The sequence below is a fragment of the Sinohyriopsis cumingii genome, chromosome 2, assembly GCF_028554795.1.
Source record: "Sinohyriopsis cumingii isolate HCF-2022 chromosome 2, ASM2855479v2, whole genome shotgun sequence".
In the NCBI taxonomy this organism is placed as follows: domain Eukaryota; kingdom Metazoa; phylum Mollusca; class Bivalvia; order Unionida; family Unionidae; genus Sinohyriopsis; species Sinohyriopsis cumingii.
The window spans coordinates 100395248-100413543 of record NC_142962.1 but is presented as its reverse complement, the minus strand read 5'-3'; the positions used below and the strand labels follow the sequence as shown (position 1 = coordinate 100413543).

General features: G+C 37.2%; 1 protein-coding gene across 1 annotated transcript in view; it reads left to right on the top strand.

The window, feature by feature from the left end:
* The window catches only part of LOC149805476 (uncharacterized), a 49746-nt gene extending 37135 nt beyond the window's left edge, over positions 1-12611 (top strand). The window contains exon 2 of the mRNA XM_089950066.1: positions 3047-12611. Coding sequence (XP_089806192.1) covers positions 3369-4508 — 1140 coding nt within the window. The 5' untranslated portion in view covers positions 3047-3368 and the 3' untranslated portion in view covers positions 4509-12611. The remainder of the gene's footprint in view (positions 1-3046) is intronic.
* The last annotated feature ends 5685 nt before the right edge of the window (positions 12612-18296 follow it).

The window sequence follows — 18296 nt, the reverse complement described above, 5'->3', positions numbered from 1 at the left end:
TGCACAGGACATTTGAGGTAATACAGAACTGTATCGGGAAAAGTAAAACGTGTCATATGACCAGAATCTTGTTTCACGTACATCACGCTTTCGTCTGTTTGTAATTTGTTGGCGTCAAGTTCAGAAAATGTAAGAAATTTTTCACATGGTAAATCGATCAATAGTTGGACGAGATTCATCAGTATGATTCGAGCTTGAGTGAACAAATTTTATAGTTTAGACGATAACCTTTCAGTTGTGAACGTAGCTTTTTAAAAATATATTTTTCATACCAAAGACTTATAAAAAAGGTGCTAACAACTGCCAATGAAAAACGATGTTTCTAACACAACTAGGCACTGTTTTTAATGGGAAATCAGTTGGAAGTCGATGTATCAGGATAAAAATAGCCCACAAAATTTGTTTCCTGGTCGCATTTCAGGCGAAAACGACAATCACCTCCAGGGGTTAATGAGTTAGGCAGTTAGTGTTAGGACAAGTCGGACTGGTGTCAGGATAATGTGACTGGGTGGGACATGATGCTACATGTTTGCGGTATGATGTTCCAATGCTAGACATCACTATCAACTGCCACACCGCAGACCTCGTAGCGATTTGACTGACTTTTTTTTGAAAACTACGCTAAAAATCCAAATTACACACACACACACACACACACACACACACACGTGCACTAAAATTTCCCAATTCGATGGAACCGGTACTATGTTTTATGGCAAACAAATGCATTGCGTTTCAATGTCAATAAATGTCAAAAGAGGCTTTACTTCACTGAACAATGGGGCTGATATCTCTCATGAAGACCGAAGCCATGTCTCGTAGATGCTATATATCAGTTTGGTAATACGAACTAATCCAGCGCACTTAATGGCAGTTTCATTATTATAAGTCTTAATGAAACCTTGCTATTAGCAACTGACGACCGGAGAGCTTCTAAAGTAACCCTTCTCTTCTACCTTTTTTTCAGATACAAAGCTAGACCTGGAAAGATATAGCATATTTCACTTAATCTATAGATCAAAAATTTAAAATTTGCTGGATGTTAAGTTTTCAAAATGACATTAAGTGTGCAAGCACAGGAAAAAGGCTCTTTAACATAGCGACCCTCAGAAATTTGAAGCTATGGCCATATATTGAAATGAATATTCATCCCAACAATTTATGAGATTTCAAGTAGTATGCTTATCAGATTACGTTCAGAGATTTACAAGCTAAATAACCAGTTAGGTACACTAGCTGTCATAAATTTTAAGGCAGTATAGTGAGGTCGTTGTTGTTGTTGTTGTTATGGGGTTTAACGCCATTTTTCAGCACACGATAGGCTATACATGGCGGCCATTATTAATGGTGGAGGAAGAACCCGGGAAAACCCCGGAAAGAACCACCGACCCACAAGTAGCTACTGGCAAGCTTTCTCACATACCCACATTGGCTGAATCCGAGACTCGAACCCACGCAGACAGAGGTGAGATGGCAGTGATCCGTAACGGAGAGCGCTTTAGACCACTCAACTACTCGGGGCCCCTAAATTAGATGTCAGTGTACACAGTTAAAAGATGTTATTATAAAAAGACTTATTCCTGATGGAAAGATCAGTATTGGACATTGCAAGTGGATACCAAGATATGTGCTCTTCACGTATCAACTATATGTACCTAGACTAAATTCTACATCATTAACTACATGTGAAAGTCAGATCCCCAAATTTGCAGAACGGGATGGATATTTGCATATATGGGACATTTGCCATGTACTTATCAAGATCTACAGTGCAAACATAATTCAAATGATCTGTTTGAACATTTCTACTTTTTTAATAGCGTCGGTCAACAATTAAGTTGAATTGTGAATGTGATATGAGCTAATGCTACAAAATACCGCATTCTGTCAAAGTGCTGAATTAAAATACATTAGTATCATACATAAGCATATTCATGACGAAAAAGAAATAACATTTTGGGATAGTTTAGGTAAATACGGTCAGATACAGATAAGCTATAGGTTTAGTGAGATCCTATATTGTGACCTGATGGTGAATTTCCCATTCCATTTATTCGAAACTATATGGACATTTGCTCGTGTGTGCTATGTAATCATGAATCATGTTAAGATCAGTTGTACAAAGTTAATTCAGATAACCTTTTTTAACATTTCTGTGAATTTTTAGAATGTCAGTTAACAAGTATTGTTAGTAATTACCTAACGTAAAATAGTTCATTACAGTGGGATATCAGCTTACGCCACATTGCCGTAATTTTTCAGTCAATGTCTTAACCAAACTGAACAAAAATAAGGAATGCGGTTTGTGTTAAACTTTTGCATCATTTTGCGGTTTTCATACATACATACATACATACATACATACATACATACATACATACATACGTACGTACGTACGTACGTACGTACGTACGTACGTACATACATACATACATACATACATACATACATACATACATACATACATACATACATACATACATACGTACATACATACATACATAGACTTGGGGATAAGTATATTTTACCCCTTTGACCTATATTTCTTTTGACATTTTTCATTCTCTGACGGTTTAAAATGGCTTTGTGGACAACTTGAGTAGTCTCTGTTATATTTGTTATCTCCATCCTCTCATTAAGTACCATATTACTATGTGTACAAAACAATCACTTTAATACAGACATTCTTAAACGATTCTTAAGAAATTTTTAATGAAAAAGAATAAAAGGGGATTTTTAGGTATGGAGGATTTATCTTTCTGTGTGTCATGGTTTCCAAACAAGAGGTCTCGGGTTCTAACTAGCGACGGCATCCCATTTTTTGTTGTTGTATTTTTATGTTCAGACTTTCTTTTTAACTTGTTCGTCCCAATTTGTTTTTTTTTTTTTTATCTTTTACCTTTTTATTTTCATCTTTAAGCTATCTGTTATCACTTCCGACCCTGGGAGGGTAATAGTTTGAAAATAGTTTTGTGAAAAGAAACCCCAATATTTTACCTTTAAGTATATTTCGATCTTGCGTCAATATATTTTTCTATTGTTTCAGGTGAGTAAGCTGAACTGAAGAAAACGTTAAAAAAAGAAAACTGACAGTCGAGACGAAGGGACACTTTTATTCCGTCTGTATATATTAATCAACAGATACTTATTCTGCAAAATCAACATTTGAGAACTCTTGCTCCAGACATATGATCCTTGCAATACGATTCTTCTATTGAAAAAATATCTCATACATGGTAATTATATGATTCGTGTAGCCTCCACTGCGATATGCATTTCATGTTATGCTCTTGATATGGCAAAGTTATGCCAAAGGCTGTTTTGGATGACGAAATATTGATCGAGAAAAGGAAATATCCAGTAGTATTATGTCTCGTTCTAGTCTTATTTTCAAAGGTATCGCGATTCTGTCCTTGCTTACAGTGTTGGATATTTTGTTTTTTGGAGTGTTAATGCACAGGAGAAATGAGGTTCCAGTTTGCTCTGCGGACGACGTTTACCATAGTGTTGTAGACTACATTCAGAAAAATGGCAAAAGTAACTTAGAAGACAGTTTGCCAGATATTTGCCGGAAGCCGCCAATTGACGTGAGGATAAAGGAAAACTTAGATGCAGCCATCAAAAATATTATCCAGGAATGCGAAAAAGAGAGGAGGACACCAAAAGTGTTTATTACTTATCCAATAGTTGCATTGTTCTCAACATGGGCTTCTACAAACGTTTCCGTTAAGGAAGATATTCACAAAAATACGCTCAGAAATTGGGCGAGCTTAAAACCAAAGGTACAACCCATTTTATTCACGAATGATAGCAAAGAAGTGGCGCTGGCAAAAGAATATGGCTGGCATACACTGCCAATTATGCACGAAGGGAGTGGAGCTCCGGTTCTGAAGACCATGTTTAAAACAGTCATAGAAAAGTACAGTGGAAGCGTTTTATACGGTTATGCTAATTCGGATATTCTCTTCACCGAGGACCTTGTTTCCACCCTTGAAGCGGTGGTAACATATTACAATGATTCCACCCCAGTGTTGGTGACAGGAAGACGTACTAATGTTCCGAACATAACGCAGGAAGTAGCTGCATCTTTCGATACTTTGCGTGCCGCTGCTAGATCTACAGGCGAGCTCTTCGCCACAAACGCTGAGGATTTGTTCTTCACAAATAAAGTATTCCCGTGGAGTGGGATAATCGATGTGGTTGTAGGTCGTCTGGCTTACGATAACTGGTTGATAGCACACACGCGCTGTAAGCTCAATATTGACATCGTGGATACTACAGATTCCTTGTTGGCTGTTCACCAAACGACACCTGAAGGTGGAAACTGGGAAGGTTTCAAGCACCCAAAGTCCAAACATAATTATGCTTTATTGCAGAAGCTAAAAATAAAGGTCAAATTTGAAAACGGATTTACATCTTGCGCTCAGATGGCTTCACTGAGGAATTTTTGTGGCAGAACAGTCATTATGAAAAGAGATTCGTGGCCGGCAGACTGTACTTGTGTGTAATTTTATTCTTTCTACAGACGTCTTTCAAGTGTACACTATTTTTCATAAGGGATATATAGCTCTCATGTTTTGAATGATGTTTATGTGCGTAAATGAAAAGAATGATGCAATGTTCTTGGGCTGGTTGCCAGCAAAGGTCTTTTTTTTCCTTCATTTTCCTTTGCCTGTTTTTTTTTTTTTTTTTTTTTCTTCAGTGAAGATAATGTGTACAAATCAAGCGTAATGTTAGGAGTCAATCATAAGATCAAAGTGTCTCAGGATGTCATTATATAGAAAGCAACACGAGTACCTAGTATGAGAACTAACTTGGGCTGGAGCGATTAATCTAATAATCGTTTAATAGTTTGGTATGTGTGATAAAATTGATTATCGGTGCATACGTAAGGTAATCGATTCTTTAGATAGGCATTTTACTACCATTAATATGACAGTTTTACGCTGAATTAAGTACTACAACAGCTCATCTCTAGTACGCGAGATTGACATACAGTATTCATTGGAATATGTTGGGAAATAAGAGATATGTACAATACTGTTTCATTCCCATTCGCATAACCTGTTAGGTAGAAAACAAAATGAACAACCATCAAACCCCGTATCCTCTTGATGAATGATAGCTGGGGATTCCGTATGGCTCTGAACTCAAACCTACCTGCTGTACACTTTTGAAGTTAAAGCACACTAATTTGGTCTAATTGAGCAAATTGGAAACTTTAATGTGATTGAACATCTTTGGCGTATCCTACCATAAAGGAAGAATGATGGAGACTCTAGCATTGTCTTTGACGTCGGAGTAATAAAGAATCTGACAAAATGTAATGTCATAATAGTTTTAGGACTATCTGAAACCAAGTTCCAGCGGCGACATTAAAGGTTTATGGTGTGTAACTTATGATGGTTTGGTTCCCTGTACGCCCACCACCATATTTTAAATTTACTGATACGCATATTGTGACATCATGCTTCATAAAAGAGTTTTCAGCAACTTTCGCAAACGATTAAAAATCCATCATTTACTGATATAACTGCATCGATCATCTAGTCATGTACTGGACTTGCTCAGTCCTTGGAATAACAGAATGGTTTGGGGTTGTTTTTTTATGCAATAGGGTTACTTTTGTTTCAACTGTTTTAGCGCATGTCTATGTATGGCCTCTAACTCGAGTGAATCATTTTAGAGATGTTTATTCCCCCCAAAACTCTTGAATGAAATTTATGCAACAGAGAAATGACCTGTTACCACGATAGCATCAATAATGCATCCTCATGTGACGGGAATTGCAATCGATCTTTTATGTGTTTTAATTTACATCTTCGTGCAGTAGCGTTGTCATGTCAAGAATGTAATGCTCCACTCAGCCGTGTACATCAGACTGGTACTCGGCACTTGTATACTTCGAGTTTGTGAACATTAAATCCTTCTTCGACGGACAATGTATATTTTATGTATAAATATTTGACGCACATATATAATATCTTCTCCAATAGCAAAGCACTGATTCCACCAGTCAGAAAAGTCGGGAAATAACAACAGTTTGAAGAAGTCGGGAAAGTAAGAGAATTTGAAATTCGGGGAAATCTGACCTTCATTAAAGTCGAAGGAAAAGTCTGGAAAATTTAAATTTGAAGTCAGGGAATTTTTTCTTCTTCAGGAAGGACACTTGCATTATGTCTGTACTACATTTTAGTATTTGAGATTAATGTAAGCTTGTGTATTATATATATATATATACATACATATATATATATATATATATATATATATATATATATATATATATATATATATATATATATATATATATATATATATATATATATTGCTTAGCATTGTTAAGACAAACTATTTATTTGACCGTCTTATGTATTTTACTCGTACATCTCATACTTTGTGAATATCATCAATTTTTTTTATAGAAACTGTCAATAACCACTAGGCACTTGGTTTGCACAGAGAGAGAGAAATTGTTTTATTTTGAATGAAAGTTAGTTCGAGTTTGCTATGTGAGTATTTGGACACAAGCTTTCATGTTCAAAGTATCGCAGTTAATTTTAAGAGTAATACGGCCACCCGTATACGTTCACTTCAGCCAGAAAATGTATGATCCGAACACAGTCGATGTGGTCAGAAAAAGATGGTGCAGTTCAACTCTGACAACCTGTGGGCACCCTGGTATATCACGGTAACTTCCGATATTACTTAAAGTGTATAATTCCGATTATATGTAGCCCCTTCTATAGGGATAACAACTTAAGATAGTTGCAACGAAAACAACGAAGAAAAGGAATCTATAAAAAAGAATTATTTCGACATTGGACAATTCTAAATGTATATTCCAGATTTCTGACTTATTCTTCAACTCGCATCAGCTAAAAAAAAGTCAATTTTCTTCATAATTATATGCAGTTGTTGCTTTATGATTTGTTAAAGGAAGCTGTCAAATAGTGTAGATCTGAATTTCCAGGTACGATTTGTCAAAGGAATTAGTCTAGTAGTCTACTAGTATACTAGTATTCACAGTCATGCATATGTGCTGTTGAATACCAAATGTTATTAAATGAAATAAGGAAAAGTATCGTCCTATAAATATGGCGTGACTTAGGCAGATGCTGTATTGATGGACAGAAGCAGACCATTGACCGTCATTTCTTTATCATAAGAAAACATTATTTGTTTATTATTATTATATATTAGTGTCAACTTTACCTCTTGAGTGGTTTTAGCTCAATAGGTAATATAATTCTGGAAAGGTATGTCATCCGTCGTCCCCTTTTGTTATCACATGTTTGGTTTTGCCACTCTTCCCAAACAATATAGAGGATTGCCATGAAACTTTATACATACATTCATGCCATGGTCTAGTTGGTCCTAAATGAAAATGGCGTCCATCGGACCTCCGGTATGGCCGCCGCAATGTGCAGCTCGAAAATCTTGCTATTCCTATGATCCCGAATGATTGGTCATGTAAACATACTCTTTCCAGTCAAAGATTTCTTATTCCATATTTATTGATCATTAATAAAAATTGGTTTTCTAATGTCCAATACGGCCGCCACGACAACCGTCTTGAAAGTCTTTTTTATATCGCTACTCTTCCTGAATGAAAACTCATATTGACATTGGGTTTGCACCAGAAGACAAATGTCTAGTTGGTCATGCATGAAAACGGTGCTGATTGGATGCCCGCCACAGCAGCCATTTTAAAAATCTTGTTCTCGCTACTCCTGAATGGATGGAGTTTTCACTGAAGGATTTTAATATGATGTCTAGTTGATCCTGTATGAAACTGGTGCCGATCTGTGACATTGGCCATCATGAAACTCTTTATGGACTACACATCTTGAACGAAAAGTAATAGTGCCTTGTGGTTTTAGCAGAAGACATTCTTTGATGTCTAGTTGATTGTAAATTTGTTGGTGTCAATCTGATGTTCAGCATAACCGCCACAGTGGCCATCTTGAAAATCTTTTCTGTCGCTTCTCCTGAATAAAAAGTAATGTTGCCATGGGGTGTCCATTAGCAAAATTTGCGAGCTGCCAGAAGTTATGGAAATAAGAACATTACTACAAATGTTTTCATCTACCTTCTTGTGGTAGGGCTTAAATTAAATCTAAAAGGAAAGGCGATTGTCGAGACTTTTCGTAACAATATAAAACAACAGACACACACAAAACAAAAAATGGCCGAGAGTATACAGGATACAGGAACAATGCACTTATAATACGAGGAGGAATAGCATTATGGTCTTAAAAATATATTCATTATTCACATGACACAGGTGTATTTTGAGTGCGGACCAATCAAACCTACCCATACTTTTCGAGTGCATCTTGGTGCAACACCCAGTATATAATACTCAGTTTGATAGTTTTTACATACGTGCAAAACGAGGTGAAAACGAGGTCCTTTTTCGTTGATTCCTTCGGATGTATGACCTAAATACATATCTGCAAAGATCACAGTAAGTAATAATGCTTGTAAGTTTTATTTTAATATCATTTCTGTTTTTCAGAATCTGTAGAAATGCAAGTTAAAGGGATCACTTTATGTAGTCAGTCATGAGAACATTTCGAACAGACCCATGTCGTCGCCTGCTAGTGTTGATATGCTTACGTCAAACATTATTGTTTCTCAGTAAATCGCCGTTCGCCGTATTGTGATACCATATTAGAAGGGTATAAAAAACGCCTTTTTAAGCAATTTCTGCATCAGTCAGCGGCCATGTAGTAAACCTTTACTCAGTGATCTCGTACAAAATTCTTGTAGGCATGACCGAATAAAATTTGTTTGTGATTTTACGGCACCTACAGACATAGGTTGAGGCGATTGGCGTCAAGCACCTTGCCCAAAGACGCACCACCGCAGTCGAAACGAGGTGAAACGGTGATAGGATAATTACCGCAATCGTTCGGTCACGAGTCTCGCACGTTAACCACCGAGCCACTGTTGGGCCTGTTCTACATCACAGAAACCCGTGATGGAAATAGTAATTATTAACGCATATTGAGAGGATAAGAGGGACTCATAAATACGCCATTTTTCCTTACGCTCCAGTAAACCGGGAATGAGAGCACCTGCCTTTGTCCGTTTATTTAGTATTTGCCATGTCAAAAGTTCACCCTTTGGCGCGTGACCTTCTTGATTAGATAGTGTGCGTTTCCGGTAACTTTTAGAAAATTAGTGCTGTCTTTCCGTTGGTTTAACCTGCCATGATATTCAGTCTCAGCGTTTCTACCACTTCCAGTCAACAGTTAACGCATTAACGAGTTCCACATATATCTACTACCACCTCTCAATAATTATTTATATCCATCCATGTAGTGGTTAGTGACAAAAATACATTTGCTTGGGTGTGGGGGATATATATATATATATATATATATATATATATATATATATATATATATATATATATATATGCAAATACACACTCTTGGGTGTAACAGGTGCAATTTACGAATGGATATGATTTTAAATGTGTTTCCTATTGCAGTTTTTAAAATTAGGGTTGTTAGGTAGGCTTTTTTTAATTTTTAATATATATATATAATGGTTAGTATATATAATGTACTAAGCACTTGAAAGTACTGGGCTAAAGCAACTCAGATGCATAAATCAGTTTTGGGATTTTTTTAAATTGTTGTTTTGTTGATTTTTTGGAATGCTTGTTTACCTCTGGGGGAAAAAGTGCTAAGGTTGGCAACGAAAAACAGGGACGGTTAGCCGACCGGAAACATATTTTTAGCCCTATGTATGCTTTTCTGAATAATATCGTTGCTGAAAATGTTGACTTTCTTTGCTGTATGATTTCACACACACACACACACACACACACACACACACAGCTTCAACGTCTGTTATCCTAGTCCATAAAATTTTATTGAACATGTACATATATACTTACCTCAAAGCGCGCTAGTCATTTGTGATATTAACAAATTATCGTTGTGGTTTTCTTATCATGTGACAGCTTTCTATATCTACCAAGTATAAGGAATTATGGGTAATTTTACGTAGAATCTATTTATTATCTCAAGCGGCCTATTTTAATAAAATTACTAACCTGAGGAGCCAATGAGATTTTTTTTTTATAGAGCGTTAGTAATGTCAAATAAAGTATATTTTGATCGATGTTTTTGTTGTATGGGTAAAATAAGTATTCATTGATTTAACTGTCTATAGACTTTTAACTCTACTGGTCATAAACCAGAAGAGTATACAGGATGGTATTTCGTCTGTTGTCCGTCCGTCTGTTGGCACAAGTTTGTTATCGCTACTTCACCTAAACTATTTCGAGGATAGCTATGAAAATGTTTACGCATATTCAACCCATGGTCTAGATGGCCCTAAATGACAATGGCACTGCTGCTGTTGTTGTTATCGCTATTCCTTCTGAACGGATGACAGTATCAAATGGGAGTTTAGCTAGAAGGCTTCATATCATGTCTAGTTGGCCCTAAATGAGAATGGTGCCGATGTGACGTCGAATATGGCTAGTTGGCTCTAAATGAGAATGGTGCCGATGTGACGTCGAATATGGCTAGTTGGCTGTAAATGAGAATGGTGCCGATGTAACGTCGAATATGGCTAGTTGGCTGTAAATGAGAATGGTGCCGATGTGACGTCGAATATGGCTAGTTGGCCCTAAATGAGAATGGTGCCGATGTGACGTCGAACATGGCGGCTACCTTGACCCCATTGAAAATCATGTTATCGCTTCTGCTCCTGAGTTGATGGGCATATCAACATATTATTTTCATTAGAAAGCTTCTGACGATGTATAGTTGGTCCTTAATGATTATAGTGCCCATTTGATGTCCATCATAGCTGCCATTTTGAAAATCTTTTTATTGCTACAACTCCCACATGGATGATCATATCAACATGGAGTTTCTTACTGGAACACTTCATATGATGTCTAGTTGGTCCTAAATGAAAATGGTACTGCTCAGACTTCCAATGTGTCCGCCACACCGGCATTCTTTTAAATCTTGCTGTTACTATCAACGTGGTGTTTAGTAAAAGACTTGTCATGGCTTCTAGTTGGCCCTAAATGAAAACAGTACCGATCTGAGGTTCAATAAAACCGCCACAGTGCCCCTCGTTCAAATCTTGTTATTGCTACTCCTCCAGCATGGACGGTTGTATGAACATAGGGTTTTCACTATCCGACTTTTTCCGATAGATGACTCCAAGTAAAACTGATATCGATATGTATATGCATATTTGAATTATTCGTTCATGTTATATAGATCCGAGTATGATCGATAATTAATGTACGTGTAGTTTCTACGTCTGTCTCAGTATCTCAGGCATTAATGACGATAAAATTATATACATTGATCTGAAGAATCATTAATGGGCATTTCATTTTCTTTTCTCCACCATAGTCTTGTTGCCGTAATCTGTATTGCACTTAAATTATTTGCACGTAGTGTTTTGTTTCAGACAAAACCGTGCTTTACAATCCGGCCATACCAGCATTACCGGTTTTCTCGTATATTAACGAAACTAGTACTTGTTATATTCATTCATCTACACGTTTTTTAATCAATGTTTTTTGTCAAACCTGTTTTCACTATGTCGTGTGACATTAAACGGATTTTTATGGGTTGGGCAGTAGACCAGACAAAGTATGCTGGGACAGCAGTTATATATTCCTAGCAGCTGTCTGTTCCTTGTTATATTGAATGTGCAGTGTTTATTTATATTAAGAACAGTGCTGTGGTGAAGGTTCTTGCTTTCCATCTCTGTTGTTTCGGGTTCGAGTTAGAATTTTAAAAAGAACTTACCGCCTATAAGTCATCTTGATATGGTTCATAAAAAGGTTAGTCGAATGCAATAGGAATGTGCCCTGGCTGGCAAGGATTTAAAGGTACAAAATAGATAAACGATGATTTTAATACGTACGAGCACACAAGCATATATTTCGTACCGTTTCGGCAGAAATTGTTCACGTTTTCGTTTTCACTCCGAAATGGGTTTGAAGATTGAATTTTACCAACATCATTTGCATTCAATACTAGAGTTTGTCGTTTTAAGAGTACACTTATGTCAAAGAGTAAAAACTACAGCTTACAATAAGAGTTTTCATTTCGATTTTGATTGGTACATTTTTTTAATTGCTGAAAATTCCTGGTGAATATTCTGACAACCCTGATAGATACATTTTTTTAAAAACGTGCGATCCATTTGAGAATACCTTGCCAGGTTCGTTACTTTGCACCTGAACGTACCTGCCCGATCGTTATCGTTAAGTGAGACTGTTTTATATGTTTATTTCTGTCGTTTTGGTCATAAATGGATGGATAGCGCATCGAGGAAATCGATGATCTTATCTTTCAAAAGCAAAAAACAAACAAAACATACAATTCTTAAAGCGATGCACTTGCACACGTATGATTCATGTGTTTCTATTTTGAAATTTCTTAAGGTCACAAACTGAGTTGTCGGCTGAATTTGTAATTAATGTCACATTGAAGTCTTTACGAATGTTGTCTTATTAAAGAATTTATTTTATTCGATGCCTTTAAAAGAGCCTTAATGAACTGGACAATTATTTTTCACATTTTTGGGATTAAAAATGGCAAATGTAAATAACACCTAAGTGTCTGGTTTCTTCTGTCAGTTTCTTTTTTAAATTGTGAGCGAAACAAGTTTTTTTTTTAGATTACGTAATGATTCGCATGTGGTTTACGATACAGTCACAACTGTCTTGGACGTAGTAGCTTATTGTCATTAGAGGTCAGATCAATTTTAGATCTTTAACTATTTCCCTTTGGTTGTTGTTTGAGGCTTAATGCAGTTTTCAGAACAAGAAAAGCTCTACATGGCTGCCAGAATACTTTGTGCAGAAAGAACCCTGAAAAAATCCCGGGAAGAACCGCCGACCTAATTAGTCCGAATTTCCTCTGACCCATGTCACCCCATTTTTGATATTTCGACATTAATGTTGGGTTGTAGAGTAAGAGACCATTCCCTATAGAAAAGTTGGTGAACAACATTTCATCGAGATATACCTGCATGAAATCTATAAGAATATAATTTATTTTCTCAGAAATTGCGATCATAGCGTTCGTTATGTCTTTAATCCGCTCACAGACGGGGCGAAAGGACATCGTTGCTGAAATTTGACCTGGATCTGGCCATTTGCATTCCGAGTCACATGACTATACAAATCTCGCCACCTACATGTCAGTGACAGCAGAAGTCATAGTCACGTGATATCGACCATAAACAAATTTCCAAAGTTGTTGTAGATTTATTTGGAAATTTATATACGTCACTTAATGTTTGTAAATAAATATAATGCACACTTAATTCTCAACATATTTATTCTGAGAACAAAGACCAGAACCCTGTCAGTAGTGAAGTGGGACATTATAGCGACAAAGGGACTTTAATGTTAAAAAGGCGTATATCCACTATAGCGACTATGTAAGTTTAACATGGGAGCACAGGATATCCACTATAGCTACAAGGGAAATTTAACATGGGAATATATTGTGGGCCTGTATAGCGACAAGAGAAATTTAACATGGGAATATATCGTGGAACTGTATAGCGTCAAGGGAAATTGAACATGGGAGATGGATATAACACAGACAACAGACCAAACACTGATAAAACAAATTAAAACAATTTTGTTGAAGGGGTTAGGCATGAAAGTCAATTTCTTTTCGAGATATAGGAGGGGCCCTAAAAAGGGCCTTTGGGTTCTTCTTCTTCTTTTATTTTCTCCAGTTCTTCATCCAGTTCCTGACTTTTCCTAATAATCCTTTCTTCTTCTTCTTCTTCTTCTTCTTCTTCTTCTTCTCATTTTCCGGCATCCAGTCAGGATGGCCCAACGCTCTGAACTTGGCCTGTATCTTCATCCAGTTGTTGTTTATCCTTTCAAACTCTTTTCTTTTTTCTTTTTTCTCTTTCTTTACTCTCTTCAGTCCAAGTGTCTTAGATCTTCTCGACTTGTTCTCTCATCACTTTCCTCATCATTTCCTCTGCTTTCATCAGTTGGTTTAAACCCCATTTCACATAGGACCACTCAGTCCACTCCAAAATATCTGTTAAAAAACACCTGACTTCAATAGCATAATCAAGGGCCTCTTTCAATTTACCCACTTTCACATAGTCAAGTTGTATCATGCCTCTTAACTTTTTAACCTCCTCTTCAAGCATACACTCAATCAGATCCTTGGCAAATTTTAGATTCGTCACTTGACTTTTGACAAAGTCCTTTGTACATTTATACATCCACTCCTTCTCTAGCCTTTCCACCACATAGGCTGCATCTGTCATCCAGTACCAACTCTCCTTTAGCTCATTAAATAGTTCGATACTCATTTTCTTTTCTTCTGTAGAATGGCGCTAACGACGAACGCTTTGAGTTTTTATCTGGAAAGCACGGACATGAAGGAAAACATCCCCTACTTTTCTCTTCTCATATTATCTACTATTCACACAAACGTAATGAGACAGTAAAATCATAACCCAAATATACTATCCACACACAGAAATCAGCAAAACAAACTCTTACTTTACTATCCACAAACCCAAATATACTACCCACACACGGGAAGCAGCAAAAAAACCCACTCTTACTTTACTATCCACAAACCCAATTATATACTATCCACACATGGGAAGCAGCAAAAACATAACTAAAATATACTATCCACACACGGTAAACAACAAAAAACATAACCATTATCTATTATTCACACACGCGAAGCAGCAAAAACATTACTATAATCTATTATCCACACACGCGAAGAAGCCAAAACATAACCACCAATATACTATCCACACACGCGAAGAAAGAAAACAAAATCTTACTTTACTATCCACAAACCCCATTATATACTATCCACACACGTGAAGGAGCCAAACTAAACACTCATCTACTATTCACACACTCGGGGAAGCCAAATCAAACCCAAGATCTAATATCCGCACACGGGAAAAAGCAAAAAACTAAACAACAATCTACTATTCACACACGCGAATAAGTCAAACATAACCACTAATATACTAACCACACAACGGAAGGAGAAAAACAAGCCCTTATTATACTATCCACAAACCCAATTATATACTATCCACACACGCGAAGGAGCCAAAACTAAACATTATCTACTATCCACACACGCAAAGAAGCCAAAACGTAACCACCAATATAATATCCACACACGCGAAGAAGCAAAACAAACTCTTACTTTACTACCCATAAACCCCATTATATACTATCCACACACGCGAAGGAGCCAAAACTAAACACTCACCGATATCCACACACGCGAAAAAGCCAAAACATAACCACCAATATAATATACACACACGCGAAGAAGCAAAACAAACTCTTACTTTACTATCCACAAACCCCATTATACACTGTCCACACACCCGAAGCAGCCAAAACTAAACACTCTTCTAATATCCACACACGCGGGGAACCCAAATCAAACCCAAACTATACTATCCACACACGGGAAGAAGCAAACTTAAACCCAAACACTACTATCCACAGACGGGAAGAAGCAAAAAAAACTAAACACCAATCTACTATTCACACACGCGAAATAGTAAAAACATAACCACTAATATACTATCCACACACGGGATGGAGAAAAAGAAACCCTTATTATACTATCCTCAAACCCAATTATATACTATCCACACACACGAAGGAGCCAAAACTAAACACTCATCTACTATCTACACACGCGATGAAACCAAAACATAACCACCAATATACTATCCACACACGCGAAGAAGCAAAACAAACTCTTACTTTACTATCCACAAACCGCATTATATACTATGCACACACGCGAAGGAGCCAAAACTAAACACTCATCTACTATCCACACACGCGGGGAAGCCAAATCAAACCCAAACTTTACTATCCACACACGGGAAGCAGCAAAATCAAACCCAAACTATACTATCCACACGCGCGATGAAGCTGTCTGCACTGCAATGCTAACTTCGCTCTTGCGTTGGCATTATTTTGCCACACTACCTTAGGAAATAAACAATAGAGACAGTAGATAGTAGATTATTGGGTTTTGTAAGCGCTCACGTACGTTTGTGTGGATAGTATAGTGTGTGGTTATTTAACCTTCCCTTCTGTGTGAATGGTAGATTTTGGGTTTGATTTGGCTTCTTCGCGCGTGTGGATAGTATAGTATGGTTATGATTTGGCTTCTCCGCGTGTGTAAATAGTAGATTATTGGGTTTTGTAAGCGCTCACGTACGTTTGTGTGGATAGTAGAGTGTGCGGTTATTTAATCTTCCCTTCTGTGTGAATGGTAGATTTTGGGTTTGGTTTGGCTTCTTCGCGCGTATGGATAGTATATTATGGTTAGGATTTGGCTTCTCCGCGTGTGTAGATAGAAGATTATTGGGTTTTGTAAGCGCTCACATACATATGTATGTATAGTAGAGTATGTAGTTATTTAACCTTAACTTCTGTGTGGAAGGTTGATTTTGGGTTTGATTTAGCTTCTTGGCGCGTGTGGACAATATAGTTTGGGTTTGATTTTTCTGCTTCCAGTTTATGGATAGTATAGTTTGGGTTTGATTTGGCTTCGCGTGTGTGGATAGTATATAATGGGGTTTGTGCATAGTAAAGTAAGAGTTTGTTTTTCTCCTTCCCGTGTGTGGATAGTATATTGGTGGTTATGTTTTGGCTTCTTCGCGTGTGTGAATAGTAGATTGATGTTTAGTTGGTTTTTTTTGTGCTTTTTCCCGTGTGTAGATAGTAAAGTATGGGTTCGATTTAGCCTCCCCGCGTGTGTGGATAGTAGATGAGTGTTTAGTTTTGGCACCTTCGCGTGTGTGGATAGTATATAATGGGGTTTGTGGATAGTAAACTAAGAGTTTGTTTTGCTTCTTCACGTGTGTGGATAGAATATTGGTGGTTATGTTTATGCTTCTTCCCGTCTGTGGATAGTAGATTAGTGTTTAATTTTTTGCTTGTTCCCGTGTGTGGATAGTAGTGTTTTGGTTTAAGTTTGCTTCTTCCCGTGTGTGGATAGTATAGTTTGGGTTTGATTTTGCTGCTTCCCGTGTGTTGATAGTATAGTTTGGGTCTGATTTGGTATCCCCGCGTGTGTGAATAGTAGATGAGTGTTTAGTTTTGGCTCCTTCTCGTGTGTGGATAGTATATAATGGGGTTTGTGGATAGTAAAGTAAATTTGTATTGCTTCTTCGCGTGTGTGGATAGTATATTGGTGGTTATGTTTTGGCCTTGTCGCGTGCGTGGATAGTATAGCTTGGGTTTGACTTTGCTGCTTCCCATGTTTGGATAATATAGTTTGGGTTTGATTTTGCTGCTTCCCGTGTGTGGATAGTATAGTTTGGGTTTGATTTGGCTTCCCCGCATGTGTGGATAGTAGATGAGTGTTTAGTTTTGGCTCCTTCGCGTGTGTGGATAGTACATAATGGGGTTTGTGGATAGTAAAGTAAGAGTTTGTATTGCTTCTTCGCGTGTGTGGATAGTATATTGGTGGTTATGTTTTGGTTTCTTCGCGTGTGTGGATAGTAGAGTTTGGGTTTAAGTTTGCTTCTTCCCGTGTGTGAATAGAATAATTTGGGTTTGATTTTACTGCTTCCCATGTGTGGATAGTATAGTTTGGGTTTGATTTGGCTTCCCCGCTTGTGTGGATAATAGATGAGTGTTTCGTTTTGGCTCCTTCGCGTGTGTGGATAGTATATAATGGGGTTTGTGGATAGTAAAGTGAGAGTTTGTTTTGTTTCTTCGCGTGTGTGGATAGTATATTGTGGTAATTTGTTTTGTTGCTTATCGCGTGGATAGTATATTTTGGTTATTTTTTCATGCTTCCCATGTGTGGATAGTATATAATTGGGTTTGTGGATAGTAAAGTAATGGTTTGTTTTGCTGCTTCCCGTGTGTGGATGGTATATTTGGGTTTGTGGATAGTAAAGTAAGAGTTTGTTTTGCTGATTCCTGTGTGTTGATAGTATATTTGGGTTATGTTTTTACTGTCTCATTAGGTTTGTGTGAATAGTTGATAATATGAGAAGAGAAAAGTAGGGAATGTTTTCCTTCACGTCCGTGCTTTCCAGATAAAACTCAAAGCGATCGTCGTTAGCTTCAGTCTACGGAAGAACCCAAGAAAATGAGTATCGAACTATTTAATGAGCTAAAGGAGAGTTGGTACTGGATGACAGATGCAGCCTATGTGTTGGAAAGGCTAGAGAAGGAGTGGATGTATAAAGTTACGAAGGACTTTGTCAAAAGTCAAGTGACGAGTCTAAAACATGCC